Genomic DNA, 24,284 nt, shown 5'->3' on the forward strand with positions numbered 1-24,284 from the left:
ATAAATCCACTCACATTACCCTCAAAAAAGGAAGAGGAAAAAAAAAAAAAAAAAAAAACTCCAACAAAACCCCAAAAACTCAAGGAATAAATCTATACAAGAGAGTTTTTGTAAAAGACCACTACAATGACCATAATACCAAATGCAACTGACAGATTCAATGCAATGCCTATTAAAATACCAATTTCAGCCAGGCGTAGTGGCACACGCTTGTAATCCCCGCGCTTGGGAGACTGAGACAGGAGGATCGCATGGGTTCGAAGCCAGCCTCAGCTACTTAGTGAGGCTCTCAGCAACTTAGTGAGACCTTGTTTCCAAATAAAGTATAAAATAGGTCTGAGAGTATAACCTGGAGGTAGAAAGCCTCTGAGTTCCACCCCCAGTACCACCAATAAATAAATAAATAAATAAATAAATAAATAACAATTTCATTCTTTTTTTTTTTTTTTTTTAACTTTTGGTACCGGGGATGGAACCCATAGACATTCTATCTCAGAGCTATTCTCCCAGTCCTATTTTTTATTCTTAATTTTGAAACAGGGTCTCAATGAGTTGCAAAGGGTCTCACCAAGTAGTAGCTGAGGCTGTCCACAAACCGTGATCCTCCTGTCTCAGCCTCTCAAAGGCTGGGATTACAAGCGTGCACCACCATGCCTCATTTACCAATGTCATTCTTCACAGAGCTAGGAAAAGTCTTAAAATTCAGATGGAGGAACAAAAGTTACAAAGTAGCCAAAGCAAAAGGGCCTGGTGGTACATACTTGTAATTCCAGCATTGGGAGGCTAAAACAGAAGAATTGCAGTTTGTGGACAGCCTCAGCTACCTTAGTGAGGCGCTCCATAATTTAGACCCTGTTTCAAAATTAAGAATAAAAAATAAGGCTGGGGGTGTAGCTCAGAGGTTGAATGTTCCCGGATTCACTTCCCAGTACTGCCAAAAAAAAAGCCAAAGCAATTCTGAAAGCCAGACATGGTGGGCACATACTTGTAATCCAGTACTTGGGAGGCTGAGACAAGAGGATCACAGATTCAAAGCCAGTCTCAACAAGTGAGATTCTGTTTCAAAATAAAAAATATGGCTGGAGGAGTGGCTCAGAGGTAGAGGGCCCCTAGATATTTGGGAGGGTGAGACAGGAAGATCACAGATTAAAAGCCAGACTCATTAATTTAGTTGAGATCCAGCTTCCAAATAAAAGTAAAATAGGGCAGAGGGTGTAACTTGGAGGTAGAATGCCCCTGGGGTTCAATCCCTAGTGGGAAAAAAAAAAGTGGAGAGGGGAAAAAAACAAGGACTGAGGAAGGGAACAGTTCAAATAGGATTGTGTCCTTATAAGATTTCACTACCAATCTCACTAACATGTATGGGAGGGAGGGAAGAGGGTGGGCAGGTGTACAGAAGGAGTTCACCAAGTGATGTGTGCGTGTATGTTTGCATCACTTTGAATCTCTTTATGATGTCTAATTGCATTGCACCAATAAAAGTACAAAGTAAAAAAAAAGTGAGAATCACCACACTAAAATAAAGTTGTGTTACTTACCTTCAGCGTGAAAAGGCTGATTCGGCCAGGCAATTTATAAAACAGCCCCTCTCCTCCTCTTGAGTTGGAATGTAGCATGGCGTTGAGGCATGCAAGAGGCGATGTCCCACTTTATAAATACAAAAGGATGGATGAGGGTCAGATCAATGCATGTGTATACTTACAAATCCCCCCAACTCACTGTAAAATTACGAAGCAGAGCAAAAAATATAGAAAACACCATGACAATTCTATGAAAACAGCAAAAGAGTAACCAACTAAAACCCATATAAATCATGGAAAGGTCTGAGGTAAGACATGTGATGAGATACCCAAAATAGAAAAACCACAATGATTTGTGTGTGTATGTGTATATGTGTGTGTATGTGTGTGTGTTGGGAGAGGTATTGGGGACTGAACCAGAGGCATTCTATCTCCAAGCTACACTCTCAACCCTACTTTATTTTTTTACTTACAATGTTTCACTAAGTCACTAAGGGTTTAAGTTGCTAAAAACTGACTTTGAACCTGGGATCCTCCTATTTCAGTCTCCAAAGTACTAGGCATGTACCACTCTGTCAAGCCACATCATATTTTTCTTTCAAATTATATTTTAATAAAACTTTAAAACTTACATCATAAATATTTAAAACAAAAATATTTACCACTAAAAACAGAAAACTGCCAGCCATGGTGGAACACGCCTGTAATCCCAGTACTTAGGACACAGACAGGAGGACTCCAGGTCAAAGCCAGCCTCAGGAACTTAGTGAGACCCTGTTTCAAAATAATAAAGTAAAAAGGGCAAAATAATAAAGTAAAAATAGCTCAGAGGTAGAATGCCGGAGTTCAACCCCCAGTACTACCAAAAAAATAAAATTGGCCTTGGCATGGTGGTGCATACCTGTAATACTTGGGAGGCTAAGACAGGAGGATCCCAGGTTCAAGGACAGCCTCAACAAGTAGTGATACTCATCAATCTAGCAAGATCTTGTTTCAAAATAAAAATAAAAATAGGGCTAGGAGTTTAGCTCAGAGGTAGAATGCCTCTGGGTTCAATCCCCAGTAACACCAAAAAAAAAAAAAAAAAAAAAAAACAAACCGGCAAGGGGTGGGTGTATAGCTCAGAGGTAGAATGCCCCTGGGCTCAATTCCAATACCATCAAAGAAAAATGAAGCCGGAAGTGGTAAAGCATGCCCATAATCCCAGTAGTTGAAAGGCTGAGACAGGAGGATCGAAGGTTCAAAGCCAGCCTCAACAACTTAGCAAAACTGAGACTTCTCAGAAACCTATTTCAAATGAAAAAATACAAAAAAGGCTGGGAGTATACCTCTCTTTTTTAGGGTTGGAAGTAGAAAGCCTCTAGGTTCAAATCCCAATATCATACACACACAAAAATACTATAAATCATGCTCACAAACTGTCACTAACACAGACCATAGAATCAATAGCACTATCCCAATAAAGCAAGCACACCTTTATGTTTTCAGTTAAATATTTCCTAATATTTACACAAAAGAAACAGCATTTCATTTGCTTTTTCTCTGCTGGGAAGTGGGGGGGATGGTGGTTCATATAGGAATGCAAAAAGAAGTCGGGCAGCCGCCAGACGCCGGGTATGGTAGCACACATGACAGGAGGATCACACAAGTTCGAAGCCAGTCTCGTTGGCTTAAGAGACCCTGTTTCCAAATAAAAAATATAAAATAGGCCTGGGAGTGTATCCCGGAGGTAAAAGGATTTCCAGGAACCCCAGTATCACCAAAAAAAAAAATATATATATATATATATATGGACTTAATACCCAGTACTGCTTGAACAATAAACCAAAAAGATGACACATTTAGTTGTCTCATAGTCCCTGTTACAACAGTTGGTCACAAAGATAATGAAAACTAAGTGAAAAAGAGGCTACATATTAAATCTTAAAATAGAAAGCTGTCAGCCGGGCGTAGTGGCGCACACTTGTAACCCCCGTGCTTGGGAGGCTGAGACAGGAGGATCGCACAGGTTTGAAGCCAGCTACTTAGTGAGGCTTTCAGCAACTTATTGAGACCCTGTTTCCAAATAAAATATATATTTTAAAAAAAAAAAAGGTCTGGGAGTATAGCCTGGAGGTAGACAGCCTCTGGGTTCTACCCCCAGTACCACCAATAAAACAAAATAAAATAAAATTTAAAAATTAAAAAAAAAGCTATCAATAATGTTGACAGTTGATCATTTTTTGTGTGTGTATGTGTATGAGGGGTCTAGAGGATTGAATCCAGGGGCATTCTACCTCTGAACTACACCCCCAGTTCTATTTTTTATTCTTTATTTTTGAAACAGGGTCTCACTAAGTTGTGGAGGGCCTCACTAAGTAGCTGAAGCTAGTCATGAACCTGTGATCCTCCTGTCTCAGCCTCCCAAATGCTGGGATTACAAAGCATGGGCCACCATGCCCGCTGACAAAAGACCATTAATACTAAGTTTGACACTAGCAAATTAGTTCTAAGATTCACCTGTACACATTTTATTTTTTAACATACTGTCTTTAACCTACTGTGTCTGGGGGTAGGGGTGTTACTGAGAATGAAACCCAGGGGCCCTGTACCTCTGGGATACACCCTTAAGACCTACCTTTTTATTTGAAAACAGTGCCTCCCTAACATGCTTTTTGAACATGCTATCTCCCCACAGGTTTTTTTTTTTTTTTTTTTTAAGGCAGATATGGTGGCACACACTTGTAATCCTAGTATTAAGGCTGAGACAGGAGGATTCCAGGTTCAAAGCCAGTTTCAGCAATTCACCAAGGCTCTCAACAACCTTGTGAGGCCCTATTTCAAAATTCAGTGTTAATGCTGAGCACAGTGGTGCATGCCTGTAATCCCAGTACTTGAAAGGCTGAGAAAGGTTCTCGACCAGCCACCGCAACCTGGTGAGATCGCCCCACCCCTACAACTTAGTGAGACTTTTTCCTAATAAAAACTAAAATAGGGCTGGGGATGTAGCTCAGAGATAGAATTCCTCTGGGTTCACTCCCAAATACAAAAAATGAAACAAAAATACAGTGTTAAAAATAAATTCTAAGTGTAAAAATGCCATTTTAAAAAATTACTACTAGCTGGGTGTGGTGGCGCATGATTCTAATCCCCGCACTTGGGAGGCTGAGACAGAAAGATCCCACAGGTTTGAAGCCAGCCTCAGCTACTTAAATGAGGCTCTCAGCAACTTACTGAGACCCTGTTTCCAAATAAAGTATAAAAAACAGGTCTGGGAGTATAGCCCGAAGGTAGAAATCCCCTGGGTTCCACCCCAAGTACCACCAAAAATAAAAAATTTAAAAATAAATAAATAAATAAATAAATAAAAATTACTGCCAGGTGTGGTGGTACACGCTTGTGATCACAGCAATTGGGAGGCTAAGACAAGAGGATCAGTTTCCAGCCAGCTGCAGCTACTTAGTGAGGCGCTTTGCAATTCAGCGAGACCCTGTTTCAAAATAAAGAATAAAAAATAGGACTAGGGGTGTAGCTCAGAGGTAGAATGCCCCTGGGTTCCATTCCCAATATCACTCACACACACACACCCCTACTACTTATTTTGCTTTGGGACTCATTAGATGCTTAAAAAAGAAAAATGCCAGGCGTGGTGGCACAGACTTACAATCCCAGTATTTAGGAGGCTGAGAGAGGAGGATCGCGGTTTGCAAACAGTCTCAGCTACTTAGTGAGGCCCTTTGCAACTCAGTGAGACCCTGTTTCAAAAAGAGAATAAAAATTAGGGCTGGAGGTGTAGCTCAGAGGTAGAATGCCCCTGGGTTCCAGCCCCAGTACTGCAAAAAAAAAAAAAAAAAAAAAACAGCCAATAACTTTTACCAAGACCTAATCTCTACAAGAAGCCTGGTACAGAATCTGGAGCAAGGAGTGTGCTAGCATCTCTGCTACAAGGGGAAATAGCACACTGGCAGACTTCCTCTGTGACGCCTACACACTGTACCTCTGTCTACAAATGACAGAGCTGCTCAATCATGAACCACCATGACTTCTTCCTAAGTCCTACAAGAGCAAGATGAAGAAACAAGACTCTCAATACCATCTGTCCAAAGAGGACTAATTTACCTTCTATAGGCACAGTGGTCCAACAGCAGTGAAGACAGCAGCAGGATGGAAATTAGCCGATAAAAACAAAAATAAAGCACAACTGTCAATACTACATAATGCATAGGTACAAGCTGAATAAATGTGATCTAAGCAATCCAATTTTTCTCTCCCCATAAAACATAAACTCAAGAATGTTTTATCTAGCCGAACATGGTGGCACACACTTGTAATCCCAGCATTTGGGAGGCTGAGACAGGAAGATCACAGTTCAAGAACAGCCTCAAGCTACTTAGTGAGGCCCTTTGCAACTTAGTGAGACCCTATTTCAAAATGAAAAATTAAAAACAGGGCTTGGAGTGTAGCTTGGAGCTAGAATGCCTCTGGGTTCCATGCCCAGTACCACAAATTAATTAAAAAACAAAAGGTTGGAGTAAGCGGGAGAAGAGAGGATTAAGGACAGACACTGGTTTTTGTGCCTGTAATTCCTTCTCTCTCTCTCTTTCTTTTTCTTTCTTTCTTTTTTTTTTTTTGGTACTGAGGGTGGAACCCAAGGGCTTTTCTACCTCCTGGCTATACTCCCAGATCTATTTTATACTTTATTTGGAAACAGGGCCTAAGTAGCTGAGGCTGACTTCGAACCTGTGAGATCCTCCTGTCTCAGCCTCCCAAGTACTGGGATTACAAGCGTGCGCCACCACGCCAGGCTTAATTCCGTTTGTTTCTAATTTGCCTAAGAAAACTATATCACAAGATATGAAAATCAAGAGGCCAGAGCCAGGCTGGGCATGGTGGTGGAAGCTTGTAATCCGAGTACTTGGGAGTCTGAGACAGAAGGATCATGCAGGTTCAAAGCCAGCCTCAGCTACTTAGTGAAGCTCTCTGCAGCTTAGAGAGACCCTGTTTCAAATAAAATATGAACTAGGTCTGAAAGTGTAGCTCGTGTAGCTCAGAAGTAGAATGCCCCTGGGTTCCATCCCAGTACCACACACACAAATAAAAAAGCCAGAGTCAGTTGGAATAGCACACACCTGTAATTCCACTACTTGGGAGGCTGAGACAGGAGGATCAGAAGTTTAAGGCCAACTTCAGCAAGTAGTGACTCTCACCAACCTAGAAAGCCCTTTTTCAAAATAAAAATAAAATAGGGCTGGGAGTGTAGCTCGAAGGTAGAATGCCCCTACGTTCAATTCCAATACCAATAAACAAAAAGAGACGGACTGACCTGGTTGTATGTGTGTATGATTCTATATTGGGAGGCTAAGACAAGAGGATCACTGGTTTGAGTCTAGCCTCAGCAACTTAGTAAGATCCTCAGCAATTTAAGTGAGACCCTGTTTCCAAATAAAATATAAGCCAGAGGTGTGGTAGTACACACTTGTAATTCCAGTACTCAGGAAGATAAGACAGGAGAATCGTAAGATCGCTGCAGCCTCAGCAACTTTAGTGAGACTGTTTTATAATGAAGGATAAAATAGGGCATAACAGGTAGAATGCACCTGGGATCAATCCCCAATACCGCAAAAAAAAAAAAATATAAAATGGCACTGAGGGTGTAGCTCAGAAGTAGAATACCCAAGTTCAATTCCCAGTACCAAAAAAAAAATTCAAAGTCATTCCAAAACTTAATATATTCATATAATGAATGGGTAGAATCAGCAGAGGGAGGCAGCCAGTGGCCTTTACGCTAATAAGACCACCCTTCTTTGATTCTGAAGGAAAAGATTTTGGCAGCATGGCAGAGAGAGAAATGGTAGTTTAGAAACAACATACCCCTTCCTCTTTCAATTACTAAAACTTTAGAGCTGGGCGTGGTGGCGCACGCTTGTAATCCCAGCACGTGGGAGGCTGAGACAGGAGGATCGCCAAGTTCAAAGCCAGCCTCAGCTACTTAGTGAGGCTCTCAACTTAGACCCTGTTTCCAAATAAAGTAGAAAATAGGTCTGGTAGTATAGCCCGGAGGTAGAAGAGCCCCCGGGTTCCACCCCCCAGTACCACCAAAAAAAAAAAAAAAAAATTACTAAAACTTTTTTTTTGTGCTACTGGGGATGAAACCCAGGGGCATTCTACCTCCAAGTGACACCCCCCAGCCCTATTTTTAATTCTTTATTTTGAAACAGGGTCTCACTGAGTTGCAAAGGGCCTCACTAAGTAGCTGAGGCTGGCTTCGAACCTGCACAATCCTCCTGTCTCGGCATCCCAAATGCTAAGATTACAAGCGTGCGCCACCACGCCCAACTTCCATTACTAAAATTTAAAAAACAGAGTACAAGTATAAAAGGTCCTGGCTCCTATTAAAAAACAACAACAACAAGTAGCCAGGCGTCAGGGCATGGTGGCGCACGCTTGTAATCCCCGCGCTTGGGAAGCTGAGACAGGAGGATCGCTCAGGTTCAAAGCTAGCCTCAGCCACTGAGTGAGGCTCTCAGCAACTTAGTGAGACCCTGTTTCCAAATAAAGTACAAAATAGGTCTGGGAGGATAGCCTGGAGGTAGAAAAGCCTCTGGGTTCCACCCCCAGTACCACAAAACAAAACCAAGGACTAGGTCAAGATCTAGGGAAGGCACTGTGCCTTTGATGAAAATAAAAGTTTCTCTCCACACAGGACACAAACAAGGTGTATTGCTCCAACACTCCCTCCAGACACACAATCACAGGTGTCAAACAAGTAGACCTAGTCAGATCACTGCACAACTGCAAAAGACCCCAGCGTTACACAAGAGCAATACGAACCTCATTTCCTTGAGTCCTTCTGCCTCTATGACCTGCAGAATCTGTTTTGGTGTCATTGGTGCATCCGAGTAGTTTTCTAATACCTGAAGAAATACAAATGTCCTGATTTCAGTGTGCAGTTTCCGTTTATACCACCCACTCTATGTCATAGGCTATAGTTCTGCTATGAGGTACCACTAGTGACAGTTTAGTTCTCCCAGTTAAAATTATTTTAGAGCTGGGGATGTAGCTCAGTGGTAGAACGTTTGCTTAGCATGCATGAGGGCCTGGATTCAATCCCCAACACAGCAAAATAAGTAAAAAATTTACTTCAAAAACCAAATTGCACAGATGTCCAATATACTGAACATTACTACAATGAACTGAAATGTGCTTATTTTCAATTCTAAGGATACATTTCTAAACATGTATCTTATAATATGAACCTTAGCAACTCTGTGATGCTGTTCATATGGTTAAACTACAGAATATAGCTGGGTGTGGTGGGACAGGCTTATAATCCCAGTACTTGGGAGGTTCTGACAGGAGGACTGCAGATTTGCAGCCGGCCTCAGCAATTTAGTGAAGCCCTTCAAAATACTTAATGAGACCCTGTTTCAAAATGGAAAAAAATAGGGCTAGGGATGTAGCTCAGGGGTAGAATGCCCCTGGGTTCAATCGCCAGTACAAAAAAAATTAAAAATAAACTACAGAGCAAGGCATGGTGGCACACACTTATAATCCCAGTACTTGGGAGGCTGAGAAAGGAGGATCTGGGTTGGTGGACAGCCTCAGCCTTTGTAACTCAGTGAGACCTGTTTCAAAATGTAAAAAAAAAATAAAAAAAAAAACAGGGCTGGGGGTATAGTTTGGAGGTAGAATGTCCCTGGGTTCCATGCTAGTACCGCTAAAAATAAACTACAGAATATATCTGCTACATAATTATATCTCAACTTTTATTTTTTCCTTTTTGCAGTACTGGGGGATGAAACCAAGGCCTTGTGTATGCTAACCAAGCACTTTACCACTGAGCTACATCCCTAGCACTTGTACAATAAATTATAAGACTTATAAATGTATTCACATTTTCTTTCCCAAGAAAGTCTGATTAGTATCCATATTTGAATGGTCCTCTTTGCCTCTGTTGTGAAATTCTGGTGTTAATTGCCACAGTATAATTTGCCATTTGACAGCAGGAAGCTGTGATTCTGTGTGACTAATATAAGCAATGAGAAACAAACATTTACGTTGCATCATCTATACCTAGTCATCGCAATTTTTGTGTGTGTGTCTGGGAATGGAACCCCAAGGCATTTGACCTCTGGGCTATACCCCCTGCCTATTTTGTATTCTTTATTTTGAAATAGGGTCTAAGTTGCAGAAGTAGCTGAGGCTATCCACGAGCTGTGATCCTTTGGTCTCAGCCTCCTGAATGCTGGGATTACAAGTGTGCACTACCACGCCCAGCTGTCATCGCAATATATTTTAGTGAGCTACTATTACTCTCTTGCTTTAAGAAGTTGAGTCATGGTACACACTTGTAATCCTAGTCTTTGGAAAGCTGAGACAGGAGGATCTCAGGTTCAAAGCCAGCCTCAATAGCTTAGTGAAACCCTATTTCCAAATAAAAATTAAAATAGGTCTGGGGATGTAGTTTGGAGGTAGAATGCCCCTGGGTTCCACACATCCCTACTACCACAAAAATACTTTTTTTTTTTTTTTTGGTGGTACTAGGGGTAGAACCCAGAGGCTTTCTACCTCTGGGCTATACTTCCAGACCTTTTTTTTTTTTTTTAAATATATATATATTTTATTTGGAAACAGGGTCTCACTAAGTTGCTGAAAGCCTCACTAAGTAGCTGAGGCTGGCTTCGAACCTGTGCGATCCTCCTGTCTCAGCCTGCCAAGCACGGGGATTACAAGCATGCGCCACCATGCCCGGCCCACAAAACTACTTAAAAAAAATATATATAAAAGAAGAGCCAGGTGTGGTAGCACATGCTTGTAATCCCAGCATTTGGAAGGCTGAAACAGGATGATCACAGTTTGCAGACAGCCTCAGCTACTTAGGCCCTTTGCAACTCAATGAGACCATTTCAAAATAAAGAATAGAAATAGGGCTCAGGATGTAGCTCAGAGGTAGAATGCCCCTAGGTTCCATTTCCAGTATTGCAAAATAAAAAATAAAATAAAATAAAAAATAAAGCGGGGTGGGCGTAGTAGCAGATGCTTGTAATCTTAGTACTTGGGAGGCTGAGAAAGGAGAATCACACAGGTTCAAAACCAGCCTCAGCTAATACTTAGTGAGGCTCTCAGCAACTTAGTGAGACCCTGTTTCCAAATAAAATATAAGTCTGGGAATATAACCCAGAGGTAGAAAGCTCCTGGGTCCCACCACCAGTACCACAAAAAATAAAATAAAAATGAAAAAATAAAAGCCGGGTATGGCTTATAATCCCAGTACCTGGGAGGCTGAGACAGAAGGATGGCAGGTTCAAAACCAATCTCAGCAACTTGTGAGGCCCTCCACAACTTATAAAACCCTGTTTCAAAATAGAAAATCAAAACAGTGCTGGGGATGTGGCTCAGAGTCTACGTAGAATGCCTCTGGATTCAATTCCCAGTACCGGAAAAAAAAAAAAAAATGCTGAGTTGTTTTAGAAATGTTATTGTAAGGAAGGAAAAAGGTCGTCATTATCTTTAAACTTCCTCTACCTGTACAGCTGCTGAAGTTACTCGAAGCTAATATCCTGTGCTGTTATTTAACAACCTTGCCAACCAAATACACTGTTCATCAATAAAATATAAAGCAAGAAAAGTAAGAGGAATATAAGCCCTTAACACTAAAGTAAAGAGCTGGGCGTGGTGGCGCATGCTTGTAATTCCAGCATTTGGGAGGCGGAGACCGGAGGATCATGGTTCGTGGACAGCCTCAGCTACTTAGTGAGACCGTTTCAAAATAAAGAATAAAAAATAGGGCTGAGGGTGTCACTTGGAGGTAGAATGCCCCTGGGTTCCATCCCTAGTACCACAAAAAGAAGAACGAACGAACGAACGAACGAACGAACAAAAGAAAGAAAGAAAGAAAGAAAGAAAGAAAGAAAGAAAGAAAGAAAGAAAGAAAGCAAGCAAGCAAGCAAGCTTTTTTAATGGTACTAGGAACAGAACCCAGGGAAATTCTACCTCTGAGATACATCCTCAGCCCTATTTTATATTTTATTTTGAAACAAGGTCTCAGTTGCTGAGGCCCTCACTAAATTGCTGGGGCTGGTCTCAAACCTTCGATTCTCCTGTCTCAGCCTCCAAAGTACTGGAATCATAGGTATGTGTCACCATGCCCAGCTAAAACTCCTATTTCAATGTGTACATTCTTCTTATTATCATCTCTCAGTGTTGACTATTAGTTTGATTGTGTGGGGGGGTACTGGAGCTTGAACCCAGGGGCATTCTACTTCCAGGCTATACCCTCAGCCTCTACAACTTAGTGAAACCCTGTTTCACTAAGTTGTAGATGACCCCACTAAGTTGCTGAGGCTGGCTGTCAACCTGTGATCCTCCTGTTTCAGCCTCTCAAGTACTGGGATTACAAATGTGTGTCTATTACTTCAATTCTGATAAACCTTGATCCCAAATCTCTACTTCTAGTCCTGACTTCTTCACAAACTTCAAATTTAAATAGCTCAGTGTAGGACATACCCCCTTGACTGGCTATTCTTAACTCATCTACTCATAACTAATGCATCTCCTGTCCAGACCCACTCCTCTTGCTATATTATGTTCCTCCCTTAGTTTACAACTTTCTAAGCACCTAATTCAGAAAGGCAGTTATCGTCCTTCATTCTCACTTGTCCCCCAGACTACCCAACAGTTAGCTTCCCACACCACCAACAAAACAGCCTCATCACTAAAATTCTTGTGTCTGGCTATTTTCCTCAAATACATCCTTTTTATTTATTTATTTATTTATTTATTTTTGGTGCTGGGGATTGAAGGGGGATTCTACCTCTGAGCTAAAACCCCAGCCCCATTTTTATTTTAAAACAGGGTCTCACTAGGTTGCAGAGGGCCTAAGTAGCCGAGACTGGCTGAGAACTTGCAATCCTCCTGTCCCAGGCTCTCAAGTACTAGGACTGCAAGTGTGCACCACCCACACCTGACTTCCTCAAATCCTTTCCTGCTTTGCTGTCATCCTTTATTCAACAAATACAGGGAACACCAACCTTGTGCCTGGCACAACTCTAGGGATTTACAGAACTTAAATGCTATAGCTGAGGTCAAGCCAACAAAGCAAATCTACCCTCATCACTTTCCTGCTTTAAAATCCTTCAATAGCTTCTTAATCACATACAGCAAAAACTGAAGCTTCTTACCACTGGCACAGGCTTTAGACCCAGACAGGCCTGCACTCAAATTCCTGCTGTCTGAACTGAGGCAAGTGACCTTCCTGCCCTTAGCCTAAGTTCCAACACTTTGAAGAGTACTGATGTCTTCCTCTCAGAGCTGTTTTATAGATTAGATAATGTAAGGCCTGGCAGAGTAGGTGCTCACTGGCTTGTCATATAAGGCTCTCACAACCTGGTCTCTGCCTGTCTCTCCACTGACTGCCACACTAACATCCCCCAAACTTTATATATCAGAAACTACTCAATTTCCACACTTTGCAAATGCATTCACGTTCATAACTCAATATATGAGTTATAGTCTCTTTCCCTCCTCACTCTGCTATTTCTCATCTCCTATTTATACCCTGAAATGGATGAGCCTACCTCCTACTTACCCTTCAAGATGTGGCTCACAAAGCACTTCCTCAAGAGATGCTTCCCTGATCTCTGCCAGGCAGTGTTAAATGTCTTTTCCAGTGTTCCTACTGTCCCAGAGTACATAAAATTATTTTCCAAATCAGAGCACTTGAGAGTGAAAGGAGGAACCAGTCATAAATCTGCCTGGAACTAGGCAGAAAACAGGATATCTGTTTACCACTTATTTATCTATTACATTATCATTCCTGCAATTCTCTTTTATTTTTTATTTTGTTGTTTGTGTGTGTGTGTGTGTGTGTGTGTGTGTGTGTGTGTGTGTATGTTACTAAGGATTGAACCCAGGGGTATTCTACCTCTGAGCTACACCTCCAGTCCTATTTTTTATCCTGTGTGTGTGTGTGTGTGTGTGTGTGTGTGTGTGTGTGTTACCAAGAATGGAAGCCAGGAGCATTCTACCTCTGATATATACCCCTAGCCCCATTTTTTTATTCTTTATTTTGAAACAGGGTCTCACTAAACTGCAAAGGGCCTCACTAAGTACCTGAAGCTGGCTGTGAACTCGTGATCTTGTTTCAGCCTCTCAAATACTGGGACTACAAGCGTACAACACTATGCCCAGCTCATGCCTGCAATTCTGTTCATGTCTGGACAAATGTCATTCCCAAAAGACCATAAGCTTCTCAGGGACAAACCTTATTCATCTTTTATATTATTATTATACATCTTTTACATTATTATCCATTCCAAGAACCTAAGTGCCAAGATTAGTGTTGACTTGAACAAACTTAAATCCTCATACAAACAGCTAATGTTTCCTATTAAGTATGAAATGAGCTAGCAAATCTTCATCTATTCATTGGGGGTGAGGAGTCCTGGAGACTGAGCCCAAGGGCATTCCAACTCAGAGCTAGCTGGGTTTGGTGGCACATACCTGTATTCCCAGCACTTGGGAGGCTGAGACAGGAGGATCAGTCAAGGCCAGCCTCAGCAACTTACAAGATCCTGTTTCAAAATATAAAATAAAAATGAAAATGGCTGGGGGTATTGCTCAGAGAGACATATCTGGGGGGAGAATGAATTCCCCAATACAAAAATAACCCAGCCTGCCAGGTGTGGTGACACATGCTTATAATCCCAGTACTTGGGATGCTGAGACTGGAGGATCACAGGTTCACAGCCAGCCGTACCTACTTAGTGAGGCCCTCTGTAACTTAGTGAGACCCTATTTCAAAATAAAGAATAAAAAATAGGGCGGGGGTGTAGCTTGGAAGCAGAACCCCCTGGGTTCAATCCCTAGACCCACAAAAAAAATAAAAAATAAAATAAAAAATAAAAATAACCCAACCTGAGATTCCCCTGACTCAGCCTCCCAAGTACTGGGATTATTGGGATTACAGGTACAGATTTTCACAGGATAATCTTTTCTTAAGACAAACAAAAATTTGGCTGCCAAGATGAATACTTCACTAGGCTACCATTTCTGTCTAGAAAAAATTATTTGGCTGCCAAGCAGAATACTCACTAGACTACCATTTGTATCTAGAAAACAATACTTTTTTAGCGCGCGTGGTGGATTTATAATCCCAGCATTCAGGAGGCAGAGACTGGAGGATGGCGGTTGGCAAACAGCCTCAGCTACTTAGTGAGGCCCTCTGCAACTCAGTGAGACACTGTTTCAAAAATAAAAAAGACTAAAAAATAGGGCTGGGGGTGTAGCTCAGAGGTACAATGCCCCTGGGTTCCATGCCTGGTGGTGGTTCTGGGGATGGAACATGGCATTTGACCTCCGATCCACACCCCCTGCCTTATTTTTATTCTTTATTTTGAAACAGGGTCTCACTAAGTTGTGGAGAGCCTAAGTAGCTGAGGCTATCCACAAACCGTGATCCTCCGGTTTCAGCCTCCCAAATGCTGGAATTACAAGCATGTGCCACCATGCCTGGCTCTCAATAACATAATTATCACTTACAAAAGCCAATCTCCTAGGTACACTCCACTGAAATTCTCCAAAAATACTCTCCTCTACACCAAAAGTTATATTTTTTTATTTTTTTAGCGGTACTTCCTGGAAGCTCTTCTACCTCCAGGCTACACTCCCAGACTTATTTTTATACTTTTTTTTAATTGGAAACAGGTTCTCTTAAGCCAGCGCAGCTGGCTTCGAACCTGCGTGATCCTCCTGTCTCAGCCTCCCAAGCGCGGGGATTACAAGCGTGCACCACCAAGCCCAGCTTAACCAAAACTTATTATTATCATTATTATTTGTGTGTGTGTGTGTGTGTGGTACTGGGGATGGAACCCTTCTACATCCGGGCTACACTCCCAGACCTATTTTATATTTTATTTGGAAATAGGGACTCTTAAGCCAGGAAGGCTGGCTGTCTCCGCCTCCCAAGCACAGGGATTACAAGCATGTGCCACCATGCCTGGCTTAATCTTTTATTTTGAAACAGTGTGTCATTAAATTGCAGGGCTGGCCACAAACCTGGAATCCTCCTGTCTCTGTCTCCCAAGTACTGGGATTACAAGCATGCACCACCATGCCTGTCTAAAAACAGTTTTATTATTTGGGGGGGGGGGTACTGGGATTTAACCAAGAGACATTCTACCTCTGAGCTACATCCCCATCCCTATTTTGTTTGTAATTCTCTATTTTTGAAACAGGGTCTAAGCTGTGGAGAGCCTAAGTATCTGAGGTTGGCCACAAACCTGTAGTCATCCTGTCTCTGCCATCCAAGTACAGGAATTACACACATGGGCCACCACAAAGAGTTTTAAAGAGTCCCAGTAGCTGGGGCATAGTGGTACATGCTTATAATCCCACTACTTGGGAGGCTAAGAAAGGAGGATCACAGGTTCATGGCCCGCCTCAACTATTTAGTGAGACCTGCTTCAAAATAAAGAATAAACCGGGCATGGTGGCGTAATGGTGGTGCACGCTTGCAATCACAGCATTTGGGAGACTAAGACAGGAAGATCACAATTTGTAGACAGACTCAGCTACTTAGTGAGGTCCTCTGCAACTCAGTGAGATCCTGTTTCAAAATAAAGAATGAAAAATAGGGCAGGGGGTGGAGCTCAGAGGTCAAATGCCCCTGGGTTCCATCCCAGACCGCCAAAAAAAAAAAAAAAAAAAAAAAAAGGAATAAAAAGTAGCCGGGCATGGTGCACTTGTAATTCCAGTGCTCGGGAGGCTGAGCCATGACGATCACAGAGTTTTGAAACCATCCTCAGCCACTTAGTGAGGCTCTCAGCAACTTAGTGAGACTCTGTTTCCAAATAAAGTATAAAACAGGTCTGGGAATATAGCCCAGGGGTAGAAAGCCTCTGGGTTCCACCCCAAGTACCACAAAAAAAAGAAAAAAGTTATAGAAACTTTTCTACAGCCAGGCGTGGTGGCGCACGCTTGTAATCCCAGCATCTGGGAGGCTGAGACAGGAGGATCACAGGTTCGTGGCCAACCTCAGAAACTTAGATTGTTTCAAAATAAAAATAAAATAGGAGTCGGGCATGGTGGCACTCATTTGTAATCCCAGTACTTGGGAGGCTGAGACAGGAGGATTGCAGGTTTGCAGCCAGCCTCAACTACTTAGGCTCTCCACAACTTAGTGAGACCCAGTTTCAGAATGAAAAATAAAAAACAGGGCTGGGGTGAGGCTCAGAAGTAGAATGCCACTGGGTTCCTCAAAATTAAAAAAGAAAAAAGAGATAGGAACAATTGGAAATCTCATTCCCATGAGTCCTTCAAAGGTCTAAATACACACTAGGGTAATTTCCATTTGTATTATTATTTTTAATCAAAAGCCACAGGAGAAAAATAAAATAACATATGTAACCTGGGTTGAAAGTGAGCCAATGATAAAACATTTCAACACTAAAGTTCAGACTACAGTAATTTAAGAACCTAAAAAGGCTTAACAGAATAGTGGCCCCAAATTCCTTGTCTTTCAATTAGTAAGAGCCCACAGAGCTTTGAGACAAGACTTTAAAATTCTGTCAAAAATAACAAAGAACTTAAAAGGTGCTTTCACGCTACCTCTAATAAGTACAACTTTGGCAACCAATTTCCATAGGGTGCTCAGAGTCATAAACACCTACAATAAAAGAACTCAGGGGAGAATTTCAATAAACTCTCAAGATTCAACCTGGAGCCGTCCATGGTCCTGCATGCTTAATTCCAGTACTTGGGAGGCTGAGAAGGAGGGTAACAGGTTCAAAGTTTGCCTCAGCAAGTAGTGAGACTCACCAACCCAACAAGACTGTCTCAAAAATAAAAATAAGGGCAGGGAGTGGTGGCACACACTTTTAATCCCAGCATTTGGGAGGCTGAGACAGGAAGGTCAGGTTTCTGTGAACAGACTCAGCTAGTGAGAAGCCCTTTGCAACTCAGCGAAACCCTTTTACAAAATAAAGAATAAAAAATAGGACTGGGGGGTGTAGCTCAGAGGTATAATGCCCCTGGGTTCCATCCTCAGTACCATAAATAAGTAAATAAATAAATAAGAATAAAACAGGGCTGGGAGGGTGTGGCTTGGAGGTAGCAATCCCTGGCTTCTATCTCTAGTACCAAAAAGATGGGGGAATAAAAAGAATTCAACCTGGATGAATAGTGCACCCTTTTGGCTCTCCTCTACTTGCCTTTGGGTTTAAAAGCGCTTCCCAGTGAAGCAACATTAAAAAAAATCCTGAAAACTTATCAAAGCTTCCATTTTTTACTGAATCAGAAAAAAATCATTTAGAATTCCCAAAATCTTCAAATTTCACATGCCAAACCAAACAAAATAAAGCACAAAACATCAGCATACAAACAATTACTACTTCTGTTTGCTAAGCCACAAATACCCAAGAAAGATTATCAGGAACATCAATGAAAATTCTCCTGTAGCCCAAACCCCAGGTCTTATAAATCAATAACAGACTTGGATTACAGACTTAAAAAAAGGTGAATTCTTTATCTGTATCCACGCCGCACCTTTGAGGCAAAAAAAACTCACTTCCCAATAAGAGGAAAAATTAGAAGGTCGAGCCTCATTGATCATTAAAAGTGAAGTATAGTAATTACATATAAATTACAAGGTGTCAATAGACATGTAATACCTGCACCATAACTCTGCTCTGACAGTTCCGAAAAAGTGGTATCTCTGATAAGAATAACCTGCTACTACTGTCATCAGCAACATTTTATAAGAACATGTCTCAAGCCTCTGCAGCACAAATTTAGAAGAAAGGTATTTCCCTTGAAAGTCCTCTGCTGCTTTGAAAACAAAAATTAAAACCCCCTTCAGCAGGGAGTTCAAGCACTCAAATTACCCTCTACTTTGCTACTCAGTGTACAGAACCTTTAAACAGACACTGTCTTTGTTCAACATACATTCTTTGCAAAGAGTATTCAGCTCTTTGCAAGGCACCCACCTCAGCTCTAGCTGAGGAAGAACACGCTCGTCACAGCGTTTCTAAGCAGTCCCTGGAACGCCTGCATTAGAATCACCTGGGAAGCTGGTTACACTGGTGTTTCTCAAGCTCCATCCCAGAATCTCCAGCTCGGTGGGTGGTAAGGAGAGCCCTAGAATAAGCATTTTAGCCACCTCCCCAAGGGTCCACCCATAAAGCCCTAAAGTTTGAGAACTCAGGGATCAAACTGTGAATACACGCACTTGCTTCCCTCCACACACCAGGTTGAGGTAAGAGAAAGCTCAAGATGTCACTCGCGTCCTTGAAACCGGGGGCGCTTTCCCACCCCGAATCCAACGCACCACCCCCATTATCCACCAAGCGGCGAGGGGCGCTTCCGGTCGTTCTCGGGAACCCAAATCCCCGGGCGAACAAACGAAGCTTCCCCGACCCCAGACTCCGCGGGGTGGGGGAGGGGAGGCTGGGGCCCCGCCGCCCGGAGTGGGAGGAGCCGGGCCGCCGCGCGCCCCTCCGCAGGAATTTAGGGGGGGCCGCAAAAAAGGCGCCACAGCCTCCCGGCAGGACGCGCTCCCGAGCCGGCGCCCTGCGGGTGCTCGCCGGCCGGGCGCCCCGCCCCCGTGCGGAGGAGGCGCCCCTCCCCCCCGGCGGGGCGCCGGCCGCCCACCCCGCGCCCCGCGCCCCGCACCCCGCACGCCGCGGCCGCCTCACCAGGCGCGCGGCCTCGGCCCACGTGCGCTCCTTCTTCCTCTTCTGTTTGTCCTTCATCCTCCTCCCCGGCGGCGGCGGCGGCTCCACGCGGGACCTCCGGCGGGGCGGGCTGGGCGGCGGCGCGGGCTGGGCGGCGGCGGCGGCGGCGCGCGGAGGCTCGGGCGCGGCCGGAGAGGGGCGGCGCACCGGCGGCGGGCGCGAGAGCGGCGGGAGCGGGGGAGGGGCGGCGGCTCCACGCGCCCGCGCTGCGTCAGGCGCCCACGGCGGCGGCCCCGCGAGCGCTAAGGAATGCGGCGGCTCCGCATAACCGCGGGGTCAGAGGTCACGGCTCGCCTCCCGGCTCGCGTTCGGCGGAGAACCCGAGACCGGACTGCCGCGGGAAGGGCCGGCGAGACGCGGCGTTCCCCTCAGCGCCGGGTGCGTGCGTGTCTGCCGTGGGTGTGTGTGAGTGTGTGTGAAGAGTGAGGAGGGGGAGTGTGGGGTTTTTTTTTTTGAACAAAAACAAACCGAAAGGGCTTCTGGGAATCGTAGTCCCGGCTGCCTCTCCGGCCTCCCCCGCTCCGGAAGAATATGGCTGCGTGCCGCCCTTGGACCACACTTCCCGGCGTGCCCCGCGGCCGCCACTCTGCCCTCCCCCTCCCGTCCTCCGCTTCGCGCACAGCTTGGTGGGGAAGGGCCTGGGCGGGGTCTCGCGATGTGCGGGAACTGGCTGAGAACCGGGGGATTCTGGGAACGTTGCTGGGAAGGGGCGGTGGCTGGGCTCCCCCCGCGGAGTTAACCCGTTGGGGTCTTATTGCTTCAGGACCGCCGGTCGGGTGAGGTTGGGGATCTGAAATTAGAATCTCGACTCTCAGGTTTCACTCTTCCTCTCCTCGCCTATTTCTCACCTGTATTCTTGTAGGTGACTAGAGCCAGTACTTTCCCTTTTGGTCCTCTCCTAAATGACTCACCGTGGCATAATAATGAGACAAAAAAAAAAAAAAAAGTAAAACGGTTATTCCACAGTTGGCGGGCCTAGACACTACCCATTTCCTCCTGTGTTTCGTGCTGCTGCGTATTTGCAGCGACTGAACCTGCAACCTGGAGTGTTAACACTTGATGAACTTGATAATACAATAATGGGTGGTGTAAAGACCTTGGATTTGGGGGCAGTACTGACCAAAATGCCCCCCACACACGTGCTCCAGCAACCCAGAGCCTCACACATACTAGGGCAAGTGCCCTCAGTTTAGTTTGTTTTGCGATGCTAAGGCTTGAACCCAGGGCAGGGCTCATAACTACTGACTTACATCCTCAGACCCTGTCAGGATTTTGTTTTGTGATACTGGGGACTGAACCCAGGGGTATTCTATCTTTAACTTACACCCTCAGCCTTTTTTATATTTTGTTTTGAGTCAAGGTCTCGCTAGATTGCTGAGAATCTAAATTGCTGAAGCAGGTCTTAAATCTGGGATCCTCCTGTCTCAACCTCCCAAGTAATGGGATTACAGGTATGTGCCACCATACCAGCCTTCAGTGTATTTATTTTTAGAGGCAGTATCCTGGAGAGAGCTCAATCCCTGGAGTCAAATAGTCTTGGCTGAAACCCTTCCTGTATCACTCTCTGTTTGACCACTCACCCTCTCAGAGCCTCAGTTTTTCCATCTACATTTGTCTCAACACACAGTATTATTGGAATTAAAATCAACATATCTGAGCCGGGATGGCGCAAGGTTGTAATCCCAGCATTTGGGAGGCTGAGACAGGAGGATCACAGTTCATGGACAGCCTCAGCTACTTAGGGAGGCCCTTTGCAACTCACTGAGACCCTGTTTCAAAAGAGAGAAGAAAAAATAGGGATGGGGGGGAGTGTTGCTCAGAGGTAGAATGCCTCTGGATTCCATCCCCAGTACCGCAAAAAATAAAAAATCAACATATCTGACAGATTGAAAGGGAGTATGAAGAAGACCTTAACAAACCAGGTGCGGTGGCGCATGCTTGTAATCCCAGCATTCGGGAGGCTGAGACTGGAGGATCGCGGTTCGGGACAGCCTCAGCTACTTAGTGAGGCCCTTTGCAACTCAGTGAGGCCCTGTTTCAAAATAAAGACTACAAAAATAGGGCAGGGGTGTAGCTCAGAGGTCGAATGCCCCTGGGTTCCATCCCCAGACCCACAAAAAAAAAAAAAGAATAACATTATTAGATCCATAATTTGGCTCCTGGCACAGAATAAATATGTAATAAGTGACAACTGTTATTACTAGCTAATAGACAATTGATAATACACTTGGCCTCTCTGAGCTTTGGTCACTGAGCATTAAATGAGGTTTGACACAACCAGCACATGAAAGGTTTTCTGCGCATGTTTGTTGAATTAATGTTAAGAAACGTTTCTAGAATCAGTCCTGAACTGGATAGCCAGCTCTTTAAAACTATTTATTTATTTAGGTGCTAGGGATGGAACTCAGAGACATTCTACCTCTGAGCTATGCCCCCTAATTTATTTCTTATTTGGAAACAGTCTCACTAGGTTGCTGGCTAAATGCTGTGGCTGTCTTTGAACTTGCGATCCTCCTGTCTCAGCTTCCCAAATACTGGGATTACAAACATGTGCCACCATGCCCTGCTTCTTTAAAACTATAAAAGCAGCATCAGTGCCTACATTTGAAAGGTTTCTCTGGTTGAGGAAACACACCCTACAGTGCCGGGAGAAGCCCATTACCTTGTAGCCCAGCCCCTCACCAAGAAGGTTAAGTGATCCGGCTTCGACTATTGATCATACAAAATTTAAACATCCAAGCCAAGCACAGTGGACTCGTTTGTAACCTCAGTACTCGGGAGGCTGAGAGAGGAGGACCACAGGTTTAGCCAGCCTCAACAACTTAGGGTGTAAGCAACTTAGCAAGACCGCTTCTAAATTAAAAATTAAAAAAAAATAGTGCTGGGGGTATAGCTCAGAGGTAGAATGCCCCTAGGTTCAGTCTCCAGCACCACAAAAAGAAAAAATGTAAACATCTAGTAAACAAAATCCTACAAAGTGAATAGAATTTAAAAGGTGAAGTAAGACACATTTTAGATCTCCTAGTTTTACCATAAGAGGAAGAGGAACAACTGTACCCCAAAATTTTGACTTGGTGCATGCCAGTAATCCCAGTATTTGGGAGGCTAAGACAGGAGGATCGCAAGTTCAATGCCAGCCTCAGCAACTTAGACCTTGTTTCAAAATAAAAAATAAAGCTGGGTGTGGTGGCGCACGCTTGTAATCCCAGCCTTTGGGAGCTGAGACAGGAGGATCGTGGTTCATGGACAGCCTCAGCTACTTAATGAGGGCCTTTGAAACTCAGTGAGACCCTGTTTCAAAATAAAGAATAAAAAATACGGCTGGGGGTATAGCTCAGAGGTAGAATGTCCTTGGGTTCCATCCCCAGTGCCTCAAAAATAAATAAATAAAAAAGAGGGCTGGGAGTGTAGCTGATAGGTAGAATAACTCTTGCTCAATCCCCAGTATTAAAAGAAAGAAGGAGCCGGGCGTGGTGGGGCACGCTTGTAATCCCAGCATTTGGCAGGCTGAGACCTGAGGATCACGGGCCGCCTGAGCTACTTAGTGATGCCCTCTGCAACTTAGTGAGACCGTTTCAAAATAAAGAATAAAAAATAGGGCAGGGGGTATGGCTCGGAGGTTGAATTCCTCTGGGTTCCATCCCCAGACCCGCAAAAAAAGAAAAGAAGGAGGAAAGCAAAGATGCATTAGAGAAATGAAGCAACAAGTTAAATTCAAAGATTTCAAGGAACTCAACCCACTATTGAGGGTGACTACACACCAGGAAATGTAGTAAGCAGCCTCTAGAAGCTGAGAAGAAGCCCTCCCAAAGATAGCAAGGAAGCAGAGACCTCAGTCCTACATCGTCATGGAAGTGACAACCTGCATGAGCTTGGAAGCAGAATCTCTAGGAAAAATATGAACACCTTGAGTTCAGCCTTAGACTCGAAGCAGAAACCTAGCTGAAGCCAAGCTGAACTTCTGGCTCACAGGAAGTGTGAGATATAAATGAATACAAGTTGATTTAAGCCACTAAACCTATAGTAACTTCTTAAAACCAAAAAAGCTAATGCAGGCATTGGGCAATGCCCTTATTTCTTTCAGAAAACATTACCTGGCTCTCACAGTTGGGTCAGGCCACTGCAGAATCCAGATATGAATATTTTGAGGTTTCTGCCCTTGCAGAATCAAATAGAAACTAATAAAAACATAACTTAGCCGGGCGTGGTGGCGCACGCTTGTAATCTAGCATTTGGAAGGCTGAGACCGGAGGATCGCGGTTCACGGACAGTCTCAGCTACTTAGGCCTTCTGCAAGTTAGTGAGACCCTGTTTCAAAATAAAGAATAAAAAATAGGGCAGGGCCTGTAGGTCAGAGTTCAAATGCACCTGGGTTCCATCGCCAGACCCACACACACAAAAAGATCATAACTAAGCATAAAAATATATTCAGAGAATTGTGGAAGATAAGTGTTGAAAAGTTGACTTTGGCCAGGTGTGATGGTGCACTCTGTAATCCCAGCATTTGGGTGGCTGAGACTGAAGGATTGTGGTTCGCGGACAGCCTCAGCTACTTAGTGAGGCCCTTTGCAAATTAGACCTGTTTCAAAATAAAGAATCAAAAAGAAGGCTGAGAGTATAGCTTGGAGGTAGAATGCCCCTGGGTTCCATCTCCAGACCACCCCCCCAAAAAAAGTTGACTTTGGTCATTAAGCCTTAAGTAGTCCTGGTTTTTGAAAAATTATTGAGGCTAATGCGATTATCTTCTTGCCCAAAGCACCAAAACACAAAACTATACTTTTATCACAGCATTTTACAAATTATTCTCAGAAGTCAACATAGTTGCATGGGCACTGTAAGATAAACAGGATTGACATTCAACCCTGTCCAGTTTGGGGATGAGTCACTGTTTTCAAACCTGCCTGTGAGCAAAGCACACATTGAGGAATACACAGAACATACCACCAGCAGACCCCAGGGGATTCCCAAAAGAACCCAAACACTCCCTACACCTCACATGAGACTATGTATTTCCACTAGCTGTGGATTCCAGCAGGCGTGGGTTTGAACTGCTTTG

At 43.9% G+C, this 24,284-nt stretch overlaps 1 protein-coding gene across 1 annotated transcript in view; it reads right to left on the bottom strand.

The window, feature by feature from the left end:
• ASXL1 (ASXL transcriptional regulator 1) overlaps positions 1-19,246 on the bottom strand; it is a gene marked incomplete at both ends in the record, with an annotated part of 59,593 nt that extends 40,347 nt beyond the window's left edge. The window contains 3 exons of the mRNA XM_080716198.1: positions 1,539-1,647; positions 8,316-8,413; positions 19,190-19,246. Coding sequence (XP_080572324.1) covers positions 1,539-1,647; positions 8,316-8,413; positions 19,190-19,246 — 264 coding nt within the window. The remainder of the gene's footprint in view (positions 1-1,538; positions 1,648-8,315; positions 8,414-19,189) is intronic.
• Positions 19,247-24,284: the final 5,038 nt, after the last annotated feature.

Source organism: Muscardinus avellanarius (genome assembly GCF_963383645.1).
Source record: "Muscardinus avellanarius genome assembly, chromosome: 19".
Taxonomy (NCBI): Eukaryota; Metazoa; Chordata; class Mammalia; order Rodentia; family Gliridae; genus Muscardinus; species Muscardinus avellanarius.